The sequence below is a fragment of the Paroedura picta genome, chromosome 14 (genome assembly GCF_049243985.1).
Source record: "Paroedura picta isolate Pp20150507F chromosome 14, Ppicta_v3.0, whole genome shotgun sequence".
NCBI lineage: Eukaryota > Metazoa > Chordata > Lepidosauria > Squamata > Gekkonidae > Paroedura > Paroedura picta.
The window spans coordinates 8,540,653-8,553,398 of NC_135382.1; the positions used below are offsets into that span (position 1 = coordinate 8,540,653).

At 62.0% G+C, this 12,746-nt stretch overlaps 1 protein-coding gene across 1 annotated transcript; it reads right to left on the reverse strand.

Moving 5' to 3' along the window:
- Nucleotides 1-6,943: 6,943 nt before the first annotated feature.
- INSM1 (INSM transcriptional repressor 1) lies at nt 6,944-8,671 on the reverse strand. The gene has a single exon (XM_077310432.1). The coding sequence runs from the start codon at nt 8,389-8,391 to the stop codon at nt 7,090-7,092; it is 1,302 nt and encodes a 433-aa protein (XP_077166547.1). The 5' UTR covers nt 8,392-8,671; the 3' UTR covers nt 6,944-7,089.
- Nucleotides 8,672-12,746: the final 4,075 nt, after the last annotated feature.

Below are 12,746 nucleotides of genomic sequence, written 5' to 3' on the forward strand. Positions count from 1 at the left end.
ATGAAACAATCTGCATTGATAACAGGAAGCTCAGCTGGCCAACAGAGCCCAAGCCACTAAAAACCCTGCCCAGCCAGTATTTCAATTTGGCCACGTTGTCCCAGGTTCTAGGTGAGCAGGTCAGCAGCATAAAACAGGATGGTTTCCCCAGTGGCTAACTTATATCGGGGATTGGGGAGATTCTGCTTTTGGATGTCGTTCAGCTGTTTGCTTTTGTAGAAATGACAGTTTATTTCTAATCCGACAACTTCAATGGGAGCCAGTTGCATAACCATGAGGGATAAATTGGGAGGAATCATAGAGTTGGGAAGTGTATGAGAGGCCACCTAGTCCAACTCCCCTGCTCAGTGCAGGATCAGCCTAAAGCATCCAGGATCAGGATCTGTCCTGCCATTGCTTGAAGATCACCAGTGAGGGGGAGCTCCCCACCTCCTCAGGCAGTCACCTCCACAGCTGCACCACTTTGATCATGAGCACTTTTTTCCTGATATTCTACATGTGGTTTAAACCCATCACTGCGGGTCCTTTCCTCTGCTGCCAACAGGAACCTTTCCCTGCCCTCCTCTAAGTGACAACCTTTCAGATACTTAAAGATGGCAGTCCTGTCCCCTCTCAGCCTCCTCTTCTCCAGGCTGAACATTCCCAAGTCCCTCAGCCTTTCCTCACAGGGCTTGGTCTCCAGGCCCTGTAACATCTTCATCCATCTCCTCTGAACCCTCTCAATTTTGTCCCTGTTCTTTTTGAAATGAGGCCTCCAGAACTGCCCACAGTGGCACTAGGACATCTTGTGATTTTGATGATGGTGGCTCCTCCCCAGCTGGGCTAGAGCTGCAGGCTTTCTCCCGGGTTGGTCGGAGGATCCTGGCTGGGCCAGGCCTTGTGCTGGCCTTGGAGCTGGCAGCCCTCGGGATCTGGCAGCATTCCCATCTGTGCTGTTATCAGTTGGGGGCCAACAGCACAGTGAAGGAATGTTACAATGGAATCCACACCGAATCCAGGTAGTCTTTCACCTGCAGGGCAGATAGACGGCAGGTCAATACTTAGGCCGAAGTGAAGTGGCCCAAGGCAGGCAGAAATCACTCAAGGTTGTTGGACAATCCAGATCAGGAACAGCAGGAGATCAGGTGGGAAAGGGGTCCACGTACACAGGCGTGTGCAAGGCAGCAGGTTCACATGATGCACCCAGCCAGAGAATGCAGGCAGCACTTGCAAGAAGTCACACAGGGAGACTAGGACTGAATCTGCATGGAGCTTTTATTACAATCCCAGGTCGATTCAAACCCTGCCATCTCCACTGAATGCGATTTCCATTTTGATTTGGCGCAATTTAAATTTCCCTCTGCATCAAGCAGTATCTTAGAGTGGATATAACTCTCAATATTTGAAAAAGTGGCAAGAGAAAGCATGCAGATCTCTGCCTGTTCTGAACTTGCTGCTGAGCCTCCCTGGTAGAGAAGCTCTGATTGGCCAAGGTTTCAGTTCAAAGGCTTCCTCATTTCCAAGCTGCAAGCTTGCCTTAAAGGAGAAGCCCTAACTTCTCTAGGCAGAAGCTTCAGAAACCCTAACTTCTGTTGGTAGAGATTTGCGCCTTGTTTTTTTCCTACCTCCTCTGCTGCCTCCAATCCTTTCCCCCCCTCCCATTCAAGAAAAGATCCTGCTGTGCTTGGCTCCTCCCCTCCCCCCATGAGCTTCCCTAAACACGTGCAGAACACTTTTCTATTTCAATGGGGGAGGAAGACCCAAGTTCAAATTGATCTGGATTCAGCAGGATCGACAACAGAATAAACAAAGTAAGTGCAAATTCAGCCTAGGTCTATCAGTCCTCATTCTGCAGTGACTCAGGTGCATCCTCTAACCTTTGAGGGTAGCAAGCAGCCAGCCAGGCACTCCTCCATCTGAGACTTAGGTCTTATCTCTGCTTCTGCCATTGTTGCTCGAGAGGTTTGCCACTTCCCTGGGAATCTGCCCAGTTCAAGATTTCTTGGTTGAGGTTCCTCTTCCTCCTCCTCCTCCTCCTCCACCTCATCACCAGCCTCCACGGGCTGACTTCTGACCCTAGCCCCCCATCACAGTCCCTCCCCTTCCATGCGGGTCAGGCGTGGCTTCTGGGGGCAAGTGTGACAGAACTCCTGGACCAGGCCTGGAGCATGAACTTTGTCTGCAGCCTCCCAGTCAAGCTGGACTATTAAGCATTGTAATTGCCCACGCGCAGTGCCCAAGTCCAAAAGGTCCCTCCACATCATCTACGGCAACAGGGGAGTTGGGGCCTGGGCGGTCCACAACAGGCTGTGCAGCAAGATACAAGGAGGGCTTGTGGAAGAGGAGGAGAATCTGGAGAGGATAGGTCCAGGCACCAGGACCGACCCTCCTCTGTGGGATCACCAGAAAGGGCCCAGTGTAGCATCCTGCTGGCTACTTGGATGGACGGGAGACATTGAGGTGCCTTGTAGGTGCCTTGTCCTCTATGCTGCTTGCCAGGACAGCTGTCTCTTCCCCACCGCTGGCTCAGAGGCTGTCCCCACTCTGCCTGCCTGCCTTGGGGACTCTGGGGACATGCCCATGCCACACAAGAGTATCTCTCTGCTCCCTCTGCCTTCTCCTGATTTCCGTAGGGCTTTTGGAAGCTCTGCCTAAAGGTCCGGATTGTCTGAACCAGAGATGCCCAATGGGGTCCCCTTGAGCACTGGAGCACCCATGGACCCCTTTCCTGGTGCTCGCCAGCCGTTTTTAGAAAGTGGGTGGAGCTTTTGCCCAGCAGACCTGGCTGAGCAGATTTTAAAAGAGGTTTCTTTGGCAGCTGCTGCCACCACCACAACTCAAGGCTCTTCATGGGCGACTGGGAGGAAGCCTTTGGGGGGCTGACTCTGCTGCAGCCATTTTTTCAGAATTCTGGAGGTGGGCTTTAAAGAATTCTTTAAAGAATTGGGGACCCCTGGTCTAAACGGACCTCATGCTGTACCCAGATCAGCAGACTGAGGGTTAGGTAAACGCCTTTTCTCTTAAAAAAAACTCTCCCATGACTGAAATCTCCCCCCACCCCTTATCCTTATGATTATTCCCTGGTACAGGATTCGCACTCAGCTAGAGGCTCGGCTCTTTCTCTTTCAGCCTCTCTCCTTATGCAGCTCTTCAGGACATAACAATCAGATTGTTCTTAAGCTTGAGTACATTTTTGTTCCTGTTCCCCTTATATTTCCCTCAACCTGGCTTTGGAAAGGACCTGCCTGCTTGATGGTTCCTGGTGGCCTCTTGGCAGCCTAGGGAGCTTGGCTGCCCCCTCTAAAGCACGTGCTCTGCTCCCCTCCAATTGGCAGGTGTGTCACTTTTGCAAGCTCACCTGGTGCAAGTGGGAAGAGGTTTCCCCGTTGTGCTTCATTCCACCCAACTTCCACCCAACGGGCTGTTTATGGATGAGTGTCCTGAACCCAAATCAGAGAGTTCACCTGGGTCGAAAAATGCACGTGAAAGGGAGTTACTGTTCCTTGCAACCATGTAAGTAGAGTTTACTTTAGCAGGCTAAAATTATCTAGAAAATGCCAAGCCATGACTTTTCTCACAATCTTCATGTCAGCCTTTTCCAGCTTTTTTACTGTTAAGAAACCCTAGACGTTGTGCGATTGTGTTGGGAAGCAGAGCTGTGCACATGTCACCTGGGCCCCTCCCCTTCCCACCCCCTCCAGGCCCACTATTGGCCATTTTGGGAGGGGGGTGTGAGTGGATCAACATGACCATATTTGGTCATATGACCTGATAAATATTTAACAAATTTTAAAAATAGACTTAAACATTATTTAACTCCCACCTGTTCAGGAAATCCTTCCATGTCTATCAAGAAACCCCAGGAATTCCCAGAACCCTGGTTGAGAAAGCCTGCTTAAGGCGGAAGGTCAGATTACAAAGGATTTGGCCGTTTTCTCTGTTCTAGTACCGCAGCAGCAGGGTCTTCCCTTCTGCACTCTTTTATGGTGGCAGCCACTCCCCCCCCCCCCCGAAATTTTGGCAAGACCGTTTTACTGCTCCTCCTTCCAAATGGCTTTGATACTGGGGGGGGAGTAGGGGGGGTTGATGATGTGAAGCCAGAGAACACACAGCAAAATTATGCAGATGGACCACCATGTCTTGTGACTGTGTGTGTGTGTGTGTGTGTGTGTAAGAGAGTTGCAACACTGCAAGGCCATTTCTCAGTAGTGCCCAGTGTGCATGCCTGCCTCTGCCACCAGCCACAGTGATGCTTCTCCACCACCTCCTCTTGGAATACTCCAGTGACACAAAACGTCCTTGGATGTGCATCCGAGAGGTGTTTAACCCTCTTTTCCTCCAACGTCACTGGGGCAGATGCCTGGGAAATCCTGCTGAGGAGAGATTTTGTTTGCAATGCCTCAGACTCCTTATTCCATCTGCTCCTGGAATGTCCAGGTTCACTCAGCTTCGTGGTCCCCCAGCGGATGGCCTCAAGGAAAGGGAATTCTGCCGTGCAGATGGGAAATGCTGGATTAACGTTCTGGTGAGCAGCATTGATTGGAACTGTCGCCAAGGGTTCGTGGGCTATTTTAAATCACCACTGTCTGTTCATGGAAACTGTATTTTCTACTGGCTGGCTGTTTCTGTGTAGGCCAGTGAAGGGATTCTGCTCTGAGCTGAGCAATTGCTGCTGAGACCATCCGTGATCTGCCACGGACACTGCTAAAGTGGCACCGCTCTGGTGACCAGCTGCAGGGGGGGGGAGCAGCTTCAGGCAGGGGCTAAATGGAAAGGTTAGTCCCTGAAGAACGCAAAGCTGGAGGCCAGGAATGCCTCGGAATCAACTTCTTGCTCAGAGGAGTTCTCCCCACAGGACCTGACAGTATTTCAGCCATTGCGTTTGGGTGCTTTGTTGGTGGCTCTCCTGCAGCTGTGCCGCCAGGGCCCCTCCTTGGCTTGTGCCTCTCGCCCACCTTTCCCCCCCCCCAAAAAAAAGAATTCCTAATGAAAGGCCATTCCAATCATTAATCTTCCTGTTGAACATTAGGTAAGGTTTGCCTTAGGTTTCTTCTCATCGTTTCCATTTCTGGGTGGGATCGCTGAAGATGTGCTATGGCCTTTAACTAGGCTTGCCAACCTCCAGGTGAGGCCTGGAGTTCTCCCAGGATTATAAACGAGGGAGGGAACAGCAGCTCCCAAGGGCAAATGCTAAGGCATCTCATACATCCCGGGCAAACCCCCTCCCCAAATTCTCCCCCTCACAAGCCCTGACCCCAAATCCCCAGGGTCCCTCTCTTCAACACTCGTACGGTGGAAGTAGAACTTCCCGTTATGGTTGTGTGCTTTGGCCACCAGAACGGCCATTACCGCTGGCTGCCTCAGGCTGGAACGGCCACTTCCGCCTTATGCCCACGGGCGCAGAATCACCACCCCATGGCCAAGTTGGAGCCAGGAAACGCCTTGCAGCAGAGAGCCCCCTGCAGGAGAGCAGGCGTGAGAGCACCCTCAGCTCACCTGGGGGTCTAGGTTGGGAAATTCCTGGAGATTGGGGGGGAGGGGTTTGAGCCACCAGAGGGTGGAGTTTGAAGAGTGGCAGGTGCCATTTTCTTGGAAATTAGGGGTAATTCCAGAATAGTCCTGGGAAAACCTGAAGTGTCACTCTTTTGAGGAAGAGTGCTTGCTCTCAAAAGCTCACACTCTGAAGAAAACTTTGTTGGTCTTAAAGGTGCTACTTCAGACCAACACCTTTCAAGGTAGACTTTCAAGATAGAGCCTGGAAAGAGCTGGGCTCCGGAAGGGGCAGGACTTCAATGTCATAGGGTTCCACTCCAGGGATGCCAGCCTCCAGGTGGGGCCTGGAGATCCCCTGGAATTATAGCTTCTCTCCAGACTGGAGAGATCCGTTTCCCTGGAGAAAATGGCTGCTCGGGAGGGGGGACTCCAGAGCAGCCGTTTTCTCCAGAAGTTCTCTCTAGACGTCCAGGGGCCACCGTTGCCGACGCCCCGCCCTTCCCCGGGGCTCCCTCCCTCTGGGCCCGCCCGCGCCACGTGCGCCGGGAAAGAGGCGGCTGGCTGCAGCTAAGCGGGGAGGGAGGCGTGCAGGGACCAGCGGGGAAGGGGCCTCGAGGGCCGTCAGGAAGGCCAGCCCTGGCAGGAGGCATCCTCCCCCCGCCCCCCCTCGCCGTCTAGGCCCCTTTGGCCCGGAGGGTGCTCGGGCGGCAGCCGGACTCCCCCCCCCCCCCGCGGCCTCGGGGCTGGTCGGAGCTGCCGAGGCCGGGCCGTGACTGCAGCTGAGAAGCGCCCGACCACAATGGCCGGCGCTCCGTCCGGCCCGAATCCAAAGCGCCGCCGCCTTCGCCTATCCCCGGGAGCCCCGGCCCAGCGACGTGGGGGGCGGGCAGCTGGCACGAGCACTTCCCAAGGAGAAGAGCAGTTTGCATTTGAAAATATTTTTATTCGAATAGCAAATAGTTATACAGTTAAAACGTTCTATGAAGCACCCTATAAATAGCTAACAGTTAAGAAAATAATGTGTGTAGAAAAGAGATTGCATCTAAAAGTAAGCAGAGCCCTCCGGGCAGGGGGGGGGGAGGGGGCGTCGTAGGCTTATTCGCCGTATAAAAGTGAAAACCCTTCCGGCTGAGCCCGCGGAAAAAGGACTCCGAAGCACAGTGAAATGGCGGGGGGGGGGGCGCGGGGGGGGCAGGCGGGGTCAAGAGGCCAAGCGCGTCCGCACAGAAGGAACACCACCATCATTAATTAATAATAAATAACGAATAAATAAATAACCATTACGCAGAAATCAACATGTACACAAGAAGCGTCAGGCGGCCGTCCTCAGCGCAGACGGGGCGCCAACAGCAGGCCGGCCGGCCGGGCGGGCGGGGGCGTCTTAAGGCAGCTTCGACGACGGCTCTTCCCTCCTCTGCGGAGCGGCGGTCGAGTGAAGGCATCGGCGGCTGCGCTGGGCCGGGCTCTCTCGGCGGGGCATCCCGGCCGCGCATCAGATCCAAGTCCGGACAGGAGTAAAGCCAGATCCATAAAGCTAATCGAGGGGGCGGCGGGGGGGGGCGGAGGAGGCCCGCGGGTCTCTCCGGGCTCCGCGGGCGGGGAAGGCACGGCGGGCGCCTAGCAGGCGGGGCGGACGGGCACCTGGAGCAGGATGACCTGCCGGTTCTCCGAGGGGTGGCACTTGTTGATGTGGCGCGTGAGGCCCGGCGAGCTGTAGAAGGTGGCCGGACAGTACTTGCAGGGGAAGGCCTGGGCGGCGTGCAGCAGGCGCAGGTGGCGCTCCTGGCCGCTCTTGCTGGGGAAGGGCTCGCCGCACACCGGGCACGGGTGGCCCTCGCCCGCCACGCCCAGCGGCTCCGCCGCCCCCGCCTCTTCTTCGGCCTCCCCCTCCTGCTGCTGCGGAGGCGGCGCGTCGGGCGGCGTCGGGGGCTGCTGCGGCTGCTGCTGGTGGTGGTGGACGGGCAGGTGCTTGCGCAGGGCGCTCTGGCGGCGGAAGCGCTTGGCGCAGCGCGGGCAGGCCAGCTCCTCGCCCCCCGCTGCCAGGGCCGCCTCGCGCTCCCCTCCTGCTCCTCCTCCTCCTGCCGGTGCCGCTGCGGGGCTCGGCGTGTCGCGCTCGCTGCCGCTGCCGCCGCCGCCCTTGTGGGGCTCGTCCTTGGGCTTGGCGGGGCCGGGCGGGCGGGGCTTGTGCCAGCGGCGGTGCGAGGCCAGGTTGGCGGGGCAGCTGAAGAGCTTGTCGCACTCGGGGCAGCGGTACTCGACGCGCACGATCCGCGAGCACTTGTGCTGCGCCAGGCCCAGCGGGTCCGGGTAGCGCTCCTTGCACAGCTGGCAGATGAACTCGCCCAGCGGCGCGGCCGGGGCCTTGGCGGGGGGCGGCGGCGGGGCCTGGGCGGGCGGGGGGGCGGGCGAGCCCTCCTTGATGCGCAGGCCCAGCACGGGCGACGTCGTCACCTCATCCTCGAAGGGCAGCCGGCGCGCCGCCTTGGTGCGCCGTCCGTGGGGCCGCTTGGCGCCGGGGCTGCTGCGTCGCGGGGGCGAGGGGGGCGCGGCGGGGGGCGGCGGGGCGAGGGCGGCGGCCCAGAGCTGGAGGTCGGCGGCGGGCGGCACGAGGAGCGGCGGCGGCGGCGGGTCGGGCGCCGGGAAGGACTCGGCCGAGGCGGGCGAGCCCAGGGCCAGGCGGCGCTCTTCGCTGGGGGCGCGCGCGGGGCCGTGCAGGGCGGCCGGGGAGGCGGCGGCGGCGGGGCCGTCGGGGGTGCCGAAGGGCGGCGGGGCGCGGGCCGGGCCGGGGGGCGGCGGGGGCGGGGGGCGCGGGCCCAGGTCCCCCCCGGCCGCCGGGCAGCAGCAGCAGCAGCAGCAGCGCGCGCGGTACGAGAGGGGCGTGGGGCGGCGGCTCCTCTTCACCAGGAAGCCGCGGGGCATCCTCGGCCGCTCCTCCGCCTCGGCCCGCCGCCGCCTCCCTCCGCCTCGGGCTGCGTGTGCGGCATGCGGGGCTGGCTGGCTGGCCGGCCTTCCTTCCTTCCCTCCTTCCTTCCTTCCTTCCGCCGCGGCTCTCCGGCCTCCCGCGCTGCGCCCCCCCCAGCGGCCCAGCCAGCCCGCCCGGCCGCCCGGCCGCCTTTTAAGGGGGAGGGCGGCATTGTGCGGGCCTCCCGCTCCGCCCGGAGCCAATCAGCGCTTCCCGCGGCTGCTCCCTGGGCGGCGGGGCGGGCCGAGGTAGGGAGGGCCGCGGCAGATGCACCTGAGGGCGGGGCCGGCCCCACGCCCCGCCCCCCCGCCCGCCCTGCTCCGCTCGCGGAGGCGCACGTGCCGCCCTTTGTGGCGCTCCGGGGCCAGGCAGGGGCCATGCGGGGGGGGGGAGATGCGGCTGCCCCCCCGGCCCTCCCCCCCCCTCCTGGGCCCCCCGCGGCGGCTGCGGGTCTGCAAGGCCAGCCGGGGCCTGCTGATGGGGGGGGTCGGGGGGTCGGCCCTTTCTGGGGGTCGCGGCCCAGGGGCGGCGGGAGGGGGGGGGGCGCGTGCCGCGGGGGGGAGGGGGCGGCCTCCAGCCTGCCGAGGCGGCGGCGGCGGCGTCGGGCTCCCGAGCGCTGTTTCTTTCCCTGGTGCTGAAGTTGGCGCGCGCCCTTCGTGGCCGTCCAGCGGAGCGACCGGGGCGCCGAGGCGTGCGGGACTGGCTGCACTGCAGGGCCGCGGAGAAGGGCCTCCGAGAAGGCCCCGTGGCGCTCCCCGTGGGGGTCCCTGGCCCCGAAGGACCCGCCCCGTCCCGTCCGAGGCTCTCTTCTGCCTCCTCTCGCCAGGCTGCTTCGGGCGGCCTCGGAAGACGCTGCAAGATCCTGGGCCCGCCTGGAGCCCCGCAGGCCGCCCGAGCCCAAGGGCCGCAGCAGGAGAGGGCGGCCGGGCTCCGTGGCGAGGCGGGGGGCGGCGGAGAGGGCGGCCTTCGGGGGCAGCCGCTGTGGGCCCCCTCTGGCGATCCCGGCCTTCCCTCCCGCCGCCCCCCCCCCGCCCTCCTTGCAGCCTGACCTGCCGCTTCCCCCCCCCCCCGACCGCCCTCCGCCCTTCCGCCTCCCTGGCTGCGGCCCCGCTTGCCCCGATGGGCCCTGGCAGAGCGGGGACGCCGGGCGGCTCCTTTGCGGGCGGGGCGGGCTGGGGGCTGGGGGGCAGCACTGCCAGGAGGGGGCGACCCCAGGGACCCCTTCGCCCCGCCCGTCTCGAGCGCCAGGCCTCCCTCTCCCCGGCAATGCGAGGCCGGGCCCGGGATGAGCAGCCGGGGGGGGGGGAGGGGACCGGCTCCTTTGGGAGACCAGTCGACTCTGGCTGGCCAACCTCCCGGGAGAGGCCGCCCTCGGCACGACGTTTGTGTGTCTGTATCCCGCTCAGGGCGGTTGGCAACCAGCGTAGGAAAGAGCCGGGCCCTCCAGCGGGGCCGCTTCGACTCCCGCCGCGGCTCCCCTCGAGCCATCCCGAGAGGCCCCAGTGCTCGTCCAAGGAAGGCCGGCAAAGGCCTCCTGAGCACGTGCAAAGAGCCGCTCTCCGGGGTCCTGCTCTAGGCCTGCCCCGCCGCCCCGGGCCGCCCTTGCTTGGCCACCCCGCCCTGGTCCAATCCCGTCCGAGGCGCTCCTCTGGCAGCCCGGGGAGCGGGATCGCCTTCACCCACCTGGCCCGGGAGGAGGCCCGACAGGACGGGTAGGCCGGCGCCACCTGCACGCCTCCCGCGGCGCCTCAGGGGCCCTCCCGCCAAGGCCGGGGGGAGCGCGGGGGGGGGAGGGAGGCTGCGAGGCAAGCGCTTCCCCCAGCCGGGCTCCCTGCGTCGCCGCCCCCCCCCCCTGGACGGGCCAAGGAGGGAGCAGCCGTTCCTAGCGCGGGCGTTTTGCACCCGGAGGGGTCCCACTCTTCCCCTTCCTCTCCCCGCAACAGACCCCTGCAGGTGGGACCGAGAGAGCTCTGGGAGAACCGGCAGAGGAGCCGCGGTTGCCAGCTCCAGGCGGGGAAGCTCCCGGAGGTTTTGCGGCGGAGTATGCGGAGGGCGGCGCTCGGGGAGGGAGGTCGGGCCAGAGAGGCCATCCCGCAGAGCGGCCCCTTCGTCCGGCAAGGCGCATTGGGAAGACCCCCGCCCCGGTCTCAGCCCCGAAGAGCCACCAGGCCCAGGCCGGGATCCGCGGGGGGCGCCAGCTGGCCTCGCCCGCCAATTCGCCCTCCGGCAGCCCGGGGCCGCCGCGCTCCCTGGCCGCCCACGCGAGGGAGGGAGGGAGAGGCGCCTGGCTGGCCCGGGGCGGGCGGGGGGGGGGGTCGGGGGGCCGCGCGTGGCGCGGGGCGGCCTTTGTGCGGCGGAAAGAGCGGGGGACACGCGCGAGACACGCGCGCCGCCACCCGCCCGGCCCACTTTGTTCGGCCGCATTAGCATAAAGCTGCCCGGGATGGCCCCTCCAGCCGCCGCACAAAAGCCGCGCCGAACAAAAGCCGCCGCCCGCCAGCCAGCCAGCGGGGCAGGGGGCCGCTCGGGCCCACCCTGAGGAGGGGGCCGCTGGACGGGGGGCGGACCATTTCTCCAGGGGAGATGGGCTGTCTTTCCGGGGGATCCCCAGGTCCCAGCTGGAGGTTGGCACCCCTAGAGTGGGGGGGGTCACTGCCTGGTCTCTTCTTGTCCCCGGGCCAATATCTGAAGTCAAAGGGCCGATCCAGTTGGGGGGAAGGGAGAGGGGTCCACCAGAGCGGAGGTGCCGGGGACACAAACCGAAAGGGGCCTTCTTCCTGTGCCAGCCACCCCCTGCCACCCTCTCCCCTGCCCCACACCCTCCCGAGGGAGCCTGGCAGGAAGACGCCCTGGTGCCCTCATGTGCCAGCCCAAAGGGGCAGCCCCAAGCCTGCCCCCCAAGCCCCAAAGGAAGCCTGTCTGAATTATATTTTGGGTGCAGGACATGGTGAGTTAACCAATGCAATGTCATTTCTCATATTCCTTTGTGCTTCTAAAGGCAGAGATGTGATTATATGTTTGGTTCTAGGATGAAATTTGCAAGACTGATTTTCGGTTTCCAGAACCAAAACATTCTAAGACTCTTCAAGCAAAAAGTAACAAAGAATTTTAATTTTTGCATTAGAATAGCTTCATTTATTTGCTTCCCTTACCTGGTGGTTTTATTGTGCTTTACTTGACACTGTGTACACCCCCCTTTTGGGGGGGGCTCAGGTCCGTGGAAGAATCTTGTGGGCTCAGCTCAGAAGCCACCAGGAGTCTCCTCTGAGCCCCCTTGGAGCCTGCTGGGGCCACCCAGACCTTCCCCAGTAAGTGAAAGGGCCATCTCCCCCCCCCCCCGCCCCAGACGCATAGGCTCCCCCTCCGCCTCCCCGGGGGCCTTTTGTGCTGGGCGTGTGCTGTGTGCAAAGGGCACGCGTGTCCCCCGGCCGCAGCTATTTGCTCAGCGATGTGCCTCCCCTGGCCGGCTCCCCGCTTAATAGGGGAGGCCGTCGTTCGGCAGCCATTAGCATACAGCTGCCAAAGCGGTGCCTCCCCCTCCCCCGGCTGGCTCTCTTCTGGGCCAAGCACGCTTCCTCCCACCCTTCTCTTCTCCTGGCTTCTCTCGACCAGAACAACAATCAACAGCTTCTCACACATGACTGAGCTCCCCCCCACAGGCCCCTCTGAATATTGATCGGCTGGTTTTACATCTCCTCCTAATCCTGGCTTATTAGTGCAAAGATTCTTTTTAAAATGAAAGAAAGGAAGCGTGATGGGTCTAGAACGCCAGCAGCTATTCATCGGCTCTGGCAGGAACGAAAGAGAACAGAACAAATATCCTCGGAGAAGAGCCTCGGGTGGCCAGGCCAAGAGGCCGCAGCAGCCTCCAAAGCGGCCCTCCCCCCCCCACCCCCAGCCGCCCGCAGGGCAAGTGGAGTATTTTCGTTTCCGCTTTGCAGAGGCAGCTGCCTGGTGGGAAAGGCCTGCCGCCCTCCAAGCTGGAGGGCGCACCGATCGCCATGGGCTGGCAGGAGCATCGCCAGCTGGCAGCAGGCAGGCCGAGATGAGAGCCCGGTCAGCTGAGCAGGAGGTTTGGGGACGTGGCCGCCTTTGGACACCAGCCCTGTTGCGATCCTTCCCCTGTCTTAGGAGTCGTAGCAGGAGCCAAGGCCCAAAGGCTGGCTGAGAAAGCTTCTGGAGGGCTGCCCCCTGGAAGGAGCAGGCGGGGCTGAATGGCCCTACAAGACGGCTTGTGCAGCTGGGCTGATGGGGAGGCAGAAACAGCCCTGGGAAAGGAGCCCCCCATCTGTTGAGGCCCCCTTGACCAAAG